The sequence below is a fragment of the Hibiscus syriacus genome, unplaced genomic scaffold (assembly GCF_006381635.1).
Source record: "Hibiscus syriacus cultivar Baekdansim isolate YM2019G1 unplaced genomic scaffold, ASM638163v2 tig00111779_pilon, whole genome shotgun sequence".
Lineage (NCBI taxonomy): Eukaryota > Viridiplantae > Streptophyta > Magnoliopsida > Malvales > Malvaceae > Hibiscus > Hibiscus syriacus.
In genome coordinates this window covers 2,416,309-2,430,842 of record NW_024063176.1, presented here as the reverse complement: position 1 = coordinate 2,430,842, position 14,534 = coordinate 2,416,309, and the positions used below count along the sequence as shown (strand labels likewise).

General features: G+C 34.1%; 3 protein-coding genes across 4 annotated transcripts; 2 read left to right on the top strand and 1 right to left on the bottom strand.

The window, feature by feature from the left end:
* Positions 1-1,982: 1,982 nt before the first annotated feature.
* On the bottom strand, positions 1,983-7,868 carry LOC120170301 (UDP-galactose/UDP-glucose transporter 5B-like). 2 transcript variants are annotated; one of them, XM_039178264.1, is made up of 12 exons: positions 7,398-7,868; positions 5,313-5,426; positions 4,952-5,044; positions 4,720-4,785; positions 4,432-4,530; positions 4,048-4,127; positions 3,646-3,758; positions 3,423-3,511; positions 3,154-3,240; positions 2,987-3,055; positions 2,788-2,910; positions 1,983-2,232 (listed from the first exon to the last, which is right to left on the bottom strand). In XM_039178264.1, exons 1-11 carry the CDS (start codon positions 7,506-7,508, stop codon positions 2,797-2,799), a joined length of 1,035 nt encoding a protein of 344 aa, XP_039034195.1. In that variant the 5' UTR covers positions 7,509-7,868; the 3' UTR covers positions 1,983-2,232; positions 2,788-2,796. The 2 variants fall into 2 exon arrangements, with proteins under 2 accessions (XP_039034195.1, XP_039034194.1); XM_039178263.1 differs by lacking the exon at positions 1,983-2,232 and having other exon boundaries at positions 2,459-2,910.
* Positions 7,869-9,870: 2,002 nt separating this feature from the next.
* Positions 9,871-10,459, top strand: LOC120170295 (histone H2B-like). The gene has a single exon (XM_039178260.1). The coding sequence runs from the start codon at positions 9,939-9,941 to the stop codon at positions 10,377-10,379; it is 441 nt and encodes a 146-aa protein (XP_039034191.1). The 5' UTR covers positions 9,871-9,938; the 3' UTR covers positions 10,380-10,459.
* A 2,857-nt stretch (positions 10,460-13,316) lies between these two features.
* On the top strand, positions 13,317-14,110 carry LOC120170334 (histone H2A-like). Its single transcript, XM_039178294.1, has 2 exons — positions 13,317-13,589; positions 13,686-14,110. Exons 1-2 carry the CDS (start codon positions 13,380-13,382, stop codon positions 13,923-13,925), a joined length of 450 nt encoding a protein of 149 aa, XP_039034225.1. The 5' UTR covers positions 13,317-13,379; the 3' UTR covers positions 13,926-14,110.
* The last annotated feature ends 424 nt before the right edge of the window (positions 14,111-14,534 follow it).

Sequence of the window (14,534 nt, the reverse complement as noted above, 5' to 3'; positions counted from 1 at the left end):
CCGTATTCGGCTGCCACATAGAGGGCGGTTTCACCCGATGAGTTCTGTTTAGGCAACAGTTTCTTCAGCTCATCCTCCTCGGTATTCGTTAAGATTTCCGACACTGCAGCAAGGTTTCCAGCTCTTGCCGCAGCATGAAGGGACGTATCATCGCGTTTTCCCGTTAATTGTTTGGTCATCTTTTTCCTACGAGCAGGAACAGATGGCAGCTCGCTTGAAGGTCCCTCCATTGTAATCGAAATCAAGATTTCTTCTTAGATTATCTTTAACTATGAATTGAAAGGGTTGTTTTTCATCTGGAATAAAAAAAAACCAACTAGCGAAATGAGATTCTAAACAAGTCTTGAATGCTATATACGGAGCTTGATTCCTTCCTGTGGTGTCTGGTTCTATGGAGTCTCTTGCATACAAAAATATTACACGCCTGTTTACAACAAGAACAACACCCAACTTGAGCTTTCCAAAAACACAAAACGAGGTTTTCTTTGAATGAAAGGGATAAGAAAACAGCTTTAGAAACCAAAAAGAAAAGGAAAATGAAGCCTTTTTCATCCATTTTGCAAAAAGAAGCAGCATGATAAATAACAATTATCCGAGTTTGAATGAAGGAGCTATCTTTTCCCCCGTCCATCAAAAACCAAAGCACCCATTTAAGTTGGAAGAAACTAGAACAAGAAAAGGTTGAAGGTTTGGCTCTAGAAACATAAAAAGCACATGTCTTTTCGACTGTATGCGAATCTACAACTCCTCCACCCCACAAAACTGTTCCAATAAAACGGAGACTTATGTAACGGTGACGATCGAAATAAATATATGGCAAATGATCCTTCTTCTTCTTCTGGAAAACAAAAACAGCTTTTAGCCTAAATGGAGCGATGTTGGCTTATGAAACCAACGGAATTAACAGAAGCCACGCGCCTCTCCAATCGTTTGAATTAGCTATTCCATTTTAAGATGCTTTTCTAGAGCCAGAACTGTAAAAAAATAAAAATAAAAAACAACTTCAACATTTTTCATTCCTTACAATTGCACCCTTAGACTTTTTCCTTTTATAATTTAAACTTTAAATTTTCAAATTTCCTTTTTTTTAAAAAAAAAATTATGAGTGTTTTTATTAAAATATGAGTTAATTGCATCACACATCCTCAAAGTATGACCCTCATTTTAAATTAGTTTCTAAACTTTTATATGTTTCAACTACATCCGTAAACTATGACTATCATTCTAAATAAGTCCTTAAACTTTTGAATATTTCAATTTCATCCCCAAACTATGATATTCATTCTAAATTGGTCTCCAAACTTTTTGAACATTCCAATTTCAACCCAAACTATACGTATATACTAACCACATCCCTTGTTAATAAAATCATCAGACCGAGTTATATATATAATATGTTTAAAAAAACAATGTTTAGATTAAATTATGGTCGAAATCAATTACATATTCAGATGAATTTGAGGATGAAATTGGAATATTCAAAAGTTTTGGGACCAATTTAGAAAGAGGGTCATAGTTTAGGGATAAAATTAGAATATTCAAAAGATGAGGAACCAATTTAAAATGAGGGTTATAGAATGGGGACATACGATGCAATTAACTCTTAAAATATCATCCCTACAAAATTATTTTGGGAATCATTTACTTCAGACAATTCCTTAAAATGATAGCCTTTTAGTAAAGGAACATCACGTCAAACGCATTTTTTCAGAAGACGTTCTTTTAATAGTCGATGCCTTTTCTTCATGTGACCAAAAAATTATATGAATTTTGTGTAAAAAGAATAAACATACATAAATAGATTAATGGTTAATATTTTTTTTATGCGACGTGACAACGTTAATGATATAATTGGAAAAACAAACAAATGTTGACAACTCTTTATTACTCACACTCAGGTCGTAAGTAATATAGCATGTAGCTAACCAACCGATCATGGTCAAGCTTTCAAGTGTACAGATAACCCTTGATCCTTGAGCTGGCTCTGTCTATGACTTGTTTCCTTGATCCTTGCTACAGCTACACAATCATACAAGCAATATTAGCAAATGATTAATTTTAGGGAAACTGGGGTTCTGATTATTGATGTGGTATTACCCGTGGCTGCCTGCCTATGTCGTTTCTCTATGCAGTGAAGAAGACCCGGAAAGAGCAACGGCGGTTTGCCAAAACACTGATGTGCATCAGTGTTATCCTTTATAATCTTGCTGGATTTTTATTTTAAGGAGACAACTGGAATACCATTTGTATAAGAAAATTATAAAGCAAATATCTATTATGGAGCTCATAGTTGTAGGTTAACCAATAAGGTTTCAGATCTCAACTCAAGTACTTGAATCACTATATAAAAGATCATAGACTACTAATGATTTAAGAAATCACACCCAAGATGATTAAAACAAAAAGAAGAATTTAAATATTTTAATGGCAACAAATGATCCAAAGAAATTAAAAAAGAAACATTTGAATATAATTCACCTACCTCTAATATACTTTACTCGTAAATCTAATATCGAACTACTCAATGGTAATAACATGCGACACGTACACATTCCCACCCCTTCTCTAAATAAAACACACACAAAAAGAAAGAGGTTCAAGGTGGACAAGTAGCATTGATGTGCACAGTTCATAATTCGTATATGTAACTTCAAAACATAATTCTTTTCCCCCAAAAGTTCCAATTCCATCATATTGGATGCTGCAGTTGGATTTCATGAGATCATTTTCACCCGCTAAATTCTAATCAAAGAAGAATTAGATGCAGCAACTGGTGCGAATTCAGACCTGAAGATATCAAGCCATCTCTTTCAAAGGACTAGAAGCTCCATTTTGTATTTTTTGCGGAGGAGCAAGCTTCGGCAATGTATTTTTCAAGTTCTTCCCATACAGGGAGCCAAACACGATGACCTGATCAAGGCATTGGATATATCATCACGCTTTGGAAATCAACGATAATGTACAACAAAATGTAGTTGAGACTTACTGCTCCAATCCATTGTTCCCAACTGAGGGGATGGCCAAACCACACACATGACAGCATGATGCTCACCAGCTTAAACAATAGAGGGGAGGAATCACCATCGATTAGAAACATAGCATTGGTGGGAGAAACGTAAGAACGAACTTTCTTGTTTGAAATTTAGATGATACCTGTCTTGTGGTCATTATGGCAGCAAATGTGAGAGCACCAAATGTACGAATCGTGTAAGAAATAAAGAATTGACTGGCCGTTGCTACCTATAACAGATAATTCCGTATAAATTTATAGACCCAATTATGTGATCTTTAAGTCTGGGACTATAATACTTGGCATCTGAATTCAAAACTAAATTTTAAGAAAGAAAAAGAAGGGCATAACTGATGATCTTGTCATCAGTTTGAGCCTATTAAAATTATAACAGGAAAGCAAGATCACTTACAGTGGAAAGCAATAAAATATCAAGGAAACAATCGTTGTGGCGATAAACAAAATCTACGGCTAGAAGTAATTGTCCCTGTAATATAAGACCTAAACCAGAACAGAAAAAAAGTCAATCACAACCAGTAACCAATCAGAAAAATGCAAGGCAAACAAATCAAAGTTAAAGGTAAATAAAACTACAAAACAGATCATCATTCCTAAAATAAAGGAGGAGTTTTTACCCGTCAAGCTGAGAACACAAGAACACAATGTTGTGTAGAATATTTGATTATGTATTTCCATATCGTAGCCTTTAAATAACTTATCTTGGAATGTGCTTGTAAAGCCATCAAACCTGTGAAAAGGCAAATGAGCATTTAAATGCATTGAAAGCCTTCTCTCTCAAAAGCATTCAAATTTGCCATGCTATTTTGTTTGGATTGAGATTAAAGAAGTACTTCAGCCTAAAGGAACCAAAGCATGCCGGAGTTGGTGCAATTAATGTAACAGATGTTGGTAATAAATCTGCAATTTAGAGTTTAAATCTGACATGGTACAATATCATTTTGTACTTTTAAGATCCAAACTACAGAACGGATCGAATAAAATCTTTTACAGCGGGGGAACAAGTTTCAGATTGATACCCAAGATAACCGACCATCAGAGAAACGCCCCAAACAGTATTTTCTCTTCCTTTGTTGTAAGGACTAATGTCAGTTCCTGCCTACGGTGAAAGAAGAGTTAGTTTGCAAAATATAAATTTATAGAACAATCTAAAACGGCAAATCTCCAATAATAATAAAAAAAGGAAGAATCCTTTATTCTACAACAATGCATCATGTATGACAGCAACCACCAAATAGAGCAAATTAAGTATTGTGGTTCAATGCCACAATTTTAATATGTATATCCAAAAGCAGCCCGCCTCTATCCACCATTCAAGCTCTTATAGAAAGCATACCCAAGTAAATCATGTACATGGAAATAATGAAAGAAATTAGTACGGTTGACAAAGACCAGAATTTTACCGGAAATAATATAAATATTGAGCAACCTAGGGTCACCAAAAAAGCCACCAAATAGTCAAAGCCCTTATATTTCTTCTGCATGATAATAGTGCTCCAAACCTAAGAGAGAGAGAGAGTCTTTAGAGCACATTGCCACTTAAAACCAGTAACAATAATAATAAAAAAAAAGACAAAACATTAAGCATCATTGAATGAAATATATGCGTCCAAGAACTTGCATGCACCCCGATTTGGCCATTTAGGAATATCATATGCATAACCCTCATAGTTCATGCAAAACTAACTTACCATTACAGGTATCATTTTTGCACACTTAGCAAGGGTTTGAACTGGAAAGCTGACATATTTGAGGGCCTGCATCACAGTAATGTTATCATTAAAATTAACATTCAAGCACAGCATCTAAAGGTGCTTTTTCAGAAAACTTATGTTCAAATACAAATATTGTGGTGATAAAATTTGTGTAAATGAAACACGATTGTATTATAATCTGATATAAGGATACTGGTATATAGTTTACCTCATACTGACATGTTGTGGTTAGGATGTTTGATACTGATATGAGGCAGTACTTATAGACTGGTGCAACAGGATCCATGGCTTTCTTACTTGCCTAGGACCCAAAAAGAATATCAAAGTATTAGAATATGTTAGCCGATCTTGCCATCTATTATGCAACATAGTTCATCTCTTGGTTATTTTGTAAGGACAAAGCATGCAACTCGCAATATTTCAGCCAAAAAGTGAAACACATAGAATCATCTGATGATCCCCCACCTCCCCCTACAAACTGCCCCCTTTGAGGCACATTGCAAATTATACACACACACAAAACAGTATTATATGTAGTTGTAGCAACTTGCGAAAAGGTAATTACATACCAGTAGAGAACCAGCAGACACAGCAGATGTTGTGATGCGGTTGCAAAAAACAAGAAATAATGAGTACTTAAAATATTCATTGTTTACCCCATAAGGGACTCTAATGATCTTTTCCTGCAGGAAAGCAAACCTCCATTAACATCATCAACAAAAGAACATATCTACATGCACTAAACATGAGTAAAGAACATAAGTTAACAGGTAATTTACACAAGTCTCCTTTAAAAGATGGATGATCATGCAGCTAATGACAATTTATCATATTTCTTTTTTTTGATAGGAAATAGGCCCCGTTAAAAACCCCATTCTTAGTTATTGTGTTGAAAAAGCACAATAACCAAAGGCAAGGGAAAAGGGTGCCCATAGTTTATTACCAAACATAGGAAATACAACCAGACCGACACACACAAACAAAACCGACTTACAACAACCCTGAAACCCCAAACTCACCAAGCCACAACCTCAGCACTCACTAACCTATTCCATATTTAGCTAAACAGTCAGCTTCCCCATTAATACATCTGCTAATATGCCTAAGAGAAACACTAAACTGCAACACTGTCTTCTGAATTTCTTTGATCAAGTCAACATAGAGAACCGGGCACAATTCCGGGCTGTTGATCCATTTTAGAGCAAGAAAAGAATCACTTTCCAAGATTAAAAAACCTTTATCCCTCCAAACTGAATCAAAAAATAACTCTAACCCTGCTTTGATCGCAAAAATCTCTGCCTGAATCGGAGGGCACGGGCCTGTTGCTCTCGAAAAGGAAGCCAGCTTCATATTATCAACATCCTTTAAGATTCCTCCTATACCACTTCTTCTCCAATCAAAAGTAACTGCCCCATCAACATTCACCTTAAAGTAACCCGTAGGGGGAGGACTCCACTTCAAATTTTGCAGCCGCACCTTGAAAGGTGAACGATGCACATCCGCTAAAGTTAAATCACCCACAAGGCTATCAATATTAATAGAAACACTCTTATATTTAGCCAGGAACCACGAAGCCACCCTATACCTCACCAAGAAAAACAAATTGGCATTATCCATCTTACCATTCTGAAACACAATTTGATTTCTACAAATCCAAACAGTCCACAGAACTGCTCCCGGAATAAATTGCCATATAACCGAGTTAGGCCTTAATTCCGCCCATGAAAGCAAGAAACCTTCAGGGTTATTGGGTAGCACTGAACTAACATTCCACAACCGGAGTACTTTAACCCAAATCTCCCAAACCTGAACACAAGAAAAGAATAAATGACACACCGATTCAGGTTCCCCTCCACAGAATACACAATTAGGATTTTCAATACCTACGACACCTCTACTCAATAAAACTGCTTTGACAGCCAACTTCTGGTGAACAATTTGCCAAAGGAAAACCTCCACTTTAGGTGGAACTAACCCCTTCCACACTATCTCCGCCCAAGACCCAACTGGCTCGGATAACCTTGAAATAATACTAGAGCAAGACTGCACCGAAAACACGCCATCCCCACTCCCTTTCCAGGCATAACAATCTTCACCCATCAAACTAGGACGGAAATTCTTCAACAAAACCATCATTAACAGTGTCTATATTTCTTAGTACTCCTATTTGTTTTAGGCACCCCACTAGCTAGTCCTGAGGAATATCAACCTGCATGCAGCTGGAATTAATACTCAACTTTAATTCTAGCATATATCTACTCATCAAAATAACAAGTTGGATTTAAATTTCCTAGTTTTTGATGAAATGTATGAGAATCGTTGTGATATATCCATCACCATAGCCAATTAAATTCCCTTTTATTTATCTAGTTTTTCTTTGCATTTTCCAAGTTCCCGAGCGAAAGGGTATCAAGATCTTCCAACAGATTCCAGAACTTGTATATTTTCCATATCAATCGTTCTAGAAACTTTAGTAAACCTATTAAATTACAAAAAAGAAAAACCAACATTTCAATCTTTTTGAGATTCTCTTTAGGTACAAAGATGCAATTAAAAATAGCAACAGAAATCCTATTAATATGATCACACAAAAAAAAAACTAAAAATATACAGGAAATCTTAAAGTTCTCCATCCGGAAAGCAAAAAAAAGTACCTGTAATATTCCATAGATAACAAGAGTAACCATGATTCCACTGACAGCAAAAACTCCTTTCCATAATTTGTTCTCCTTCACTCCGTTCGTCGCTGGTGATGGTTCGGCCATGGCCCATTCAGCACTAAACCCGAAAATATTAAATTCAATAGAAACTTCTTTTTTATAAGGAATGAAAACTTTTTTTACAATAGATAGAGCGAAGGCATTAGAATATTGCCGGATACTGTTCGGAGTGGATCAAACCGAAAACTCCCGTTTTGTGGCGGGGACACGTGGAGGAAGAACGAGAATCGGAAGCTTGGGACGGAGAAAACAAAAGAGCTGTCGTTTTAAGCTATGGATAGATCGGAGTTAGTGGCGTTTAAAGCTATGGATGGATCCTGTGGCGAGGTTTAAAGGGTTTGCCTCCTTAGCCGCCGGAAATGGGATTTAATGGAAAGGCGAGTGGGCGCGTGTTATGATATACCATTTTCAGGATCGGTTAGCATTGATTTCAAATTTTGATTTTGGGTTAAAATAATTTTTGTACTCATAAATAATATTTTAAAACTATAATTATAGTTTTAATTTTTATTATATATAAATAAGACGTTAAATTCAACTCTAGAAAAAATGTATCATAATAATAGAAAATTATGTTACAAAATAATAAAAAATATAATGCCCCAAATTTGAATCAAATCATTTAACAAACCCATAAATCTCACATTATAATCGGTAATCACCATAGTAGCTCACAGTTAAAAACTTGTGTATTATTATTTAATTAAAATAAATTTTAAAATTGATTAAAATTAAATAATAAAACAATTATCATAAAATGTAGAGCTCCAAAGTTAAATAATTAAATAAATAACAAAATACGTATAGCAAGTTTATAGATTAAAATCATTTAGTAAGAGCCTTACGAATATAAATACCCAGTAGAAGTGAAAACGTGTTTTATTATAAAATAGATCACTATTGGAACCCCCAAAGATGGTGTTGACCTGATCCAAACTCAATATCCAACAATATACTTATATACACACAAATAATTTCAAATATTAAATTTTTGGAATTAAAAAATACACGTTTACTATACTATAATTTATGAACATCATAAACTTAAACATAATGATACTTATTATATATAATGATTAAAGCATACATTTGTCAATTTACGTATTTATACGCATCTTAAAATTATATCACACTTATCGATACTAAATTACATATATCAAAGGTACTCGTATTTCGAGTAGTAGGATGGACACAGGACTTAAAATCGATAGGTTTTAACCCGATCGGATTGGATTTTTTTTAAATCAGGTTTAGGTTGGGTCATATCAGGATTTTTAGAGGTTATGTTCGGTTCAGGTTCGGATTTATGATGAAATATATCTAATCCGACCCGATCCAAAAAAATATAATTTTACGATTTTTTTGGGTGGGGGAGAGTAATGTTTTTGTGTTCACATTTATCAACTTTACGATTTTATATTAAGCTCATGGAATCATCATAAAAAGAAGTGATTTTTAGGCTTATTTAATATTTCAGCAACATATAGAATCAATACTCCTTATGGGATATCGATATTTAATTTTAAGTGTCATACCAAAAGTGAGTATAAGTATCGAAATAACATACTGATTTTTAATTGCATTAAGTGTCGATGTTACAATTTAACAAAGTCGCCTTGAATATTTTCGAGGTCTTGAGCAAAAATTCAAAAATATACTCTATAAAATGAAAATATATCTTATTACTTTGAATAATTAATTTAATGTTATATTAATATATCATAGAAAAATGATTAAATTTTATCAATCATATAATTTGTATTACTTTATTAAGAAAACACCGTAAATACAACTAAGAGAAAATAAGTAAGAAAAATTTGAATTTGGATATAATACTTAGCTTGATTTTGAACAATAAATGAAAAATAGTGAATTATTTTATTATTAGACTGAGATTAAAAAAGAATAGAAGTTAAATAATATTTGATAAATTGAAAGATGATATTTAAAAAAAAAAGAAAAAATTTGATTAAATTTAATTTAAAATAGAATAAATTAATACGATAAATGAAAAAAGGTCAAAAATTAAAAAAATTATAAAATAAAAAAATTAAGATTTCAATTATAAATATAAAAATCAAGGGACTCATTTATAAATATAGAAATTAGGCCTTCAATTATAAATATAATTGTAAATATATAAATTGAATGTCATAAACTTTCACTATCCTGCCACGTCAACCATAATCGAAGGCGCGAAGACAACGCCTACTCACAATAAGCGGCCGAAAATGGATCCCAAAAATTCTAAACCATCTCTACCGTAAACTCACTGCCATAGCTCAAATCCATCCAACGGTTCAAATCTATCACGTCATCGATCCTTGTCAATCTTAAAAGTCCAATACCCGCTTCAACTCTTGTTTATATAATGACCGCCTAACTTCAATTACAAACATCCCATTCTTTATTTTTGCGAATTAAAAACTCTTTTTCTTTCCTAGAGGTCAAACAATTCCCAACTACCGAAGAACAATGGCACCAAAAGCTGAGAAGAAGCCAGCGGAGAAGAAGCCCGCTGAGGAGAAGAAGACAGTAGCCGAGAAGGCCCCGGCGGAGAAGAAGCCAAAGGCTGGCAAAAAGCTTCCCAAGGAAAGCGGAGCAGCGGCCGGAGACAAGAAGAAGAAGAGGGTTAAGAAGAGCACCGAGACTTACAAGATCTATATCTTTAAGGTCTTGAAGCAGGTTCACCCAGATGTCGGGATCTCAAGCAAGGCTATGGGTATCATGAACAGTTTTATCAATGATATCTTTGAAAAGCTTGCTCAAGAAGCCTCCAGACTCGCGAGGTACAACAAGAAACCGACCATCACTTCCAGGGAAATCCAGACCGCTGTTAGACTTGTACTTCCTGGTGAGCTTGCAAAGCACGCCGTTTCTGAAGGGACTAAGGCCGTAACTAAGTTTACATCTTGAAAATTGTAATTTGGGGACATGCAGTTAGGGTTAATTTTTTTTTTCATTTTCTAAAAAAAGATTAAATCGCTTAGTTTTAACTTCCCTTTGTCCATTGTCGTGCTGTTATTTTTTTCAGATTGCGTATGTGTTTTCAGTATGGATCAGCTCGATCCTGTTGGTAGACTTGAATGAGATCAATCACTACAATTTGACATTTGTTTTGTGAATTATGGATTCAATTTGGAATTTTTTAGATTGCAAACCGTTGGGAAGTTGATGTTGATGTATGGGTAATGAAAGAATTTGGGTGCAATATTCTTCGAATTAGTTGATATCCATAGAAGAACCTGAGTTTATTTTGGGTTTTCAGTTTATGAAACGTTTTCGAAAAATGTTGACAAAGTAACATTTTGATCATCTAAATTAAAAAGTGTAACATTTTGTTAATTTAATGTTTTGATCACTTTTTAATTATATTATCAGTTTATAAGTTATATCGATTTGATTGCTAGAAAATTAACATTGTCAATGACAGTGATTATCAATATATAAATAGTTAAATAATTTGATTGATAAATTTAAAGATTGGTGATAAAAAATAATAATAATTAAATGGTCACAAATATAATTTACTAAAAAAATATTTATATCTGATTGAAGAAAATAAAAAAAAATTACTTACTAAAAATATATTTATATCGGATTGAAGGAAATAAAAAAATAAATTACATATATAATTATTAATGTTTAAGTAATTTTTTACTTTTTCCACTAAAATTTTAAAATTAATAAAATTAATCATTAACGTTATTAATTTAGAACAAATTAATTATTAATATTATTAATTTATAATAAATTAATGTTAATAAATTAATTATTCATTATTAATAATCATTAAATTAATAATAAAATAATAATGTGACATGTGATAACCACAATAATCACTAGGTGACTTCAAATAAATATTTTTTTTAATATACCCTACCTCTCCTTTCCACCGTTCTTTCTCTTCTTTGTCTTTCATCATCCTCCCCTACATGACCCTATAAGAGGAGGTATGAATCGAATGTCAGAACGAATTCCACATTGTTACTCTGGTAATCTTACCCCTGATGCACAGGTAGAGTCAGTTAACAGACGCAAAGGTTGAAAAGTTGAATACCTTTAACGTTCGAGCTTGTTCGATGCACTAATTGAACGTGAGCTTCAAGTGTTGTACTTTTGTTTCCTTTCCTTCTTGCTCGACGTTGTGCTCATGCTAAATGGCAACAGCTCTCCTTAGAATTTGATTGTTATCTAACAAGCTCTGCAAATGTTCCTTCGAAGAAACATGCTCGATCTGATTCATGATCATGTATCACAGAAAAACGATTAGCTATATAGAGGATGAGAACGAAGCTTACTAAGAAATTAAAAGATTTTTTTACTACATCTTCAGTAGCCCTTTTATTCGCAACAACACGCTTCCAAAATCCTAGCAGCACAGGCCTTAGCATCGTCTATATTCGTTGCCATCGACATCTCTTGCACAAACAAATTTATCCACTTAGGAGAATCGACTACATTTTCGATATACTCAAAATTGTAGCCTGAGATTTGACTACCTGATTTATAACAAAAGAATAAAACCAACTTTGAATTCCGAACAAACTAGAACATACGAATGTTGGGAAAAATGGGTATATATGAGAATACATCTTTTCGTCTTTGTGTGGTTAAAATGGGCACATATATAAAAGACAGCAAAAACACACAATACGTAGGTAAAATCGTGAGACGCTAGTCCAATGTAAACTTGCCTTCCACTATTATATGAGTAGAGATATAAAATGTCTCACCAAATTAGGATGAGTTACAAAAATACTCACTTAAAGTTGACCTACTCTATATTTCTCTTTTTCTTGAATGGACTCTTTTGTGAATGTTTTTACTTGTTTGCTTGCTATATGCTAGCATTCCCAAGACCTCATATTTATAGTAGAGCAATGGGGTAAGCAACGGATGAACCATTGAAATGCTAACTTACATGAATGTGGATGATACATTTCCCCAAGTCATGTGATACATGACCCTAAGACCAATTAAGGAGGGATGCACCCATCACGAACTCGATTGAAAGTAACATATAAACGACTTACATCTATCAGTCTCACTCTCATCAGTACAATTTCCGATTCTTACAAAATCAAAATTATGTTGTTTATTTATTTTTTCAGTATCAGTAGAAATGCATTCAAACTTTTCTTAAAATCTTCGTTCTTATTGTTGTGGTTTTAGACAACAGATGTTATTAACTAAAAACATAAAACAAGATCTAGACATGATTAATGTTTCAACCTACTTTTAATAGACAAAATCTAAGTTATACCCAATAATCTAAATTTCAAAACATAGATAAATAAATGCCTGAATCAAACATGTAACAATCTTAAAAACAAACCAAATATGAAACGATTATAAGTTAACAAAGAGATGGATCCCTTAGTCATGTAGGGTCTTCCACTATTAAGGAAGATGATAAAAGTGAGAAGAGAAAAAAAAGGTGGAAAGGAGAAAAGAGGTTTATTCAAAAAATAATTTTTGGAAGTCAAAGAATGGTCAACATAGTTATAACATGCCACATCAGCATTTCGTTACTTATGTTAACGGCTGTTAACTGTGAGTGACTGATTTATTATAAATCAATAATGTTAGCGACAAATTTGTTAGTTTTAAAACTTCAGTGGGGAAACCAAAAATATATTCAAACATTTGACCATTTCTGTAGTTTACCCATAAAAAATAAACCTTGTTTCTCTTTGGTTCGCTCAAAACTCACACGGATCGCAAAGAATAAATTTTGAACCGTCGATATGTTACCATCTAACGGCACTTATTCATCCCTTGCCCCCAAGCCACCATTTACAAATTCACCGGTATAAAATGCTCAAACCTCAGCTCAATTGAATACATCTCCTGTACTAATCTGAATCTTCTCATTGCAAAGTTAAGAGTTTAAAGTGTTGAATCGTTTGAGCGATGGATTCTTCAGCAAAAGTAAAGAAGGGAGCTGGAGGAAGGAAAGGCGGTGGCCCCAAGAAGAAGCCTACCTCAAGGTCCGTTAAAGCTGGACTCCAATTCCCCGTCGGAAGGATCGGCCGTTATTTGAAGAAAGGAAGGTACTCGCAGCGGGTTGGAACTGGAGCCCCAGTTTACTTGGCTTCTGTTCTCGAGTACTTAGCCGCTGAGGTAGCTGAGAGTTCAATGAAATCGTTGATTTAGTTTTTTTTCTTCTTCTTTTACTTTTATGATTCTTAATTTGGTGACTTTGGGATTTCAATTCAGGTTTTGGAATTGGCCGGAAACGCTGCACGTGATAACAAGAAGAACAGGATCATCCCGAGGCACTTGCTGCTGGCTGTGAGGAACGATGAAGAATTGGGGAAGCTTCTCGCCGGCGTCACCATCGCTCACGGTGGAGTATTACCAAACATCAACCCAGTTTTGTTGCCAAAAAAGACTGAAAAGGCAGCTAAAGAACCCAAATCGCCATCAAAGGCTACCAAGTCTCCTAGGAAAGCTTAGTTTGAATTAAGAAACCTGGATTTTTTTAGTGGCTTTAGATTTCCAGTTATATGTTATTTGGAAGAATTTTCTTTGTGCTTTTGTTTCGTAGGGGAGGAATATTTAAAAGCAAATTCGAAGATTTGCAAAGAATCCTAGCATCATTTGTATGCTACTTCAATGGAAATGAAACACCTTGTCCAGAATATATGCTCTTTTGGTCCTTGTTTTTTGTAGTAACTTGGAATCATTTAGCAACTCGACTGGTATGAAAAATATGCATTTATGTTTGAGATTAGATGGGGATTCTCATACTCTTATCCTCCATAAATGGTAGCTATACTCTGGGAAAGAACTGCTGCATTTTAACAAATGTGTTTGTTGTTTTGATTGTGCAATCTGCAGAGTTTAAGCACGTCAATCCAAATTTCTTAGAGAAGATATGGCTACTTCAACTCAAGTTCCACTTCCACATATGATATCTATAGTTCGTAAGTATTTAATTTTAATTAAATATTCAATTGAAACTACTTTACAGCAGTTAATTGCCTCAACTCTTAAGGTTGGTTAATGCCTATTCACGTCCCCACTCCATTTGGAGTTATTCGTGAACGTGGATAAATGATGAAA

Coding starts and splice junctions, on each gene's coding strand:
- LOC120170295 (XM_039178260.1), top strand. CDS start 9,939: ATGGCACCAAAAGCTGAGAAGAAGCCAGCGGAGAAGAAGCCCGCTGAG.
- LOC120170334 (XM_039178294.1), top strand. CDS start 13,380: ATGGATTCTTCAGCAAAAGTAAAGAAGGGAGCTGGAGGAAGGAAAGGC. Junction 13,590..13,685: donor TCGAGTACTTAGCCGCTGAG/GTAGCTGAGAGT, acceptor ATTTCAATTCAG/GTTTTGGAATTGGCCGGAAA.
- LOC120170301 (XM_039178264.1), bottom strand. CDS start 7,508: ATGGCCGAACCATCACCAGCGACGAACGGAGTGAAGGAGAACAAATTA. Junction 4,128..4,431: donor CAATATTTATATTATTTCCG/GTAAAATTCTGG, acceptor CTTTCACCGTAG/GCAGGAACTGACATTAGTCC. Junction 3,512..3,645: donor TTGTGTTCTCAGCTTGACGG/GTAAAAACTCCT, acceptor GTTCTGGTTTAG/GTCTTATATTACAGGGACAA.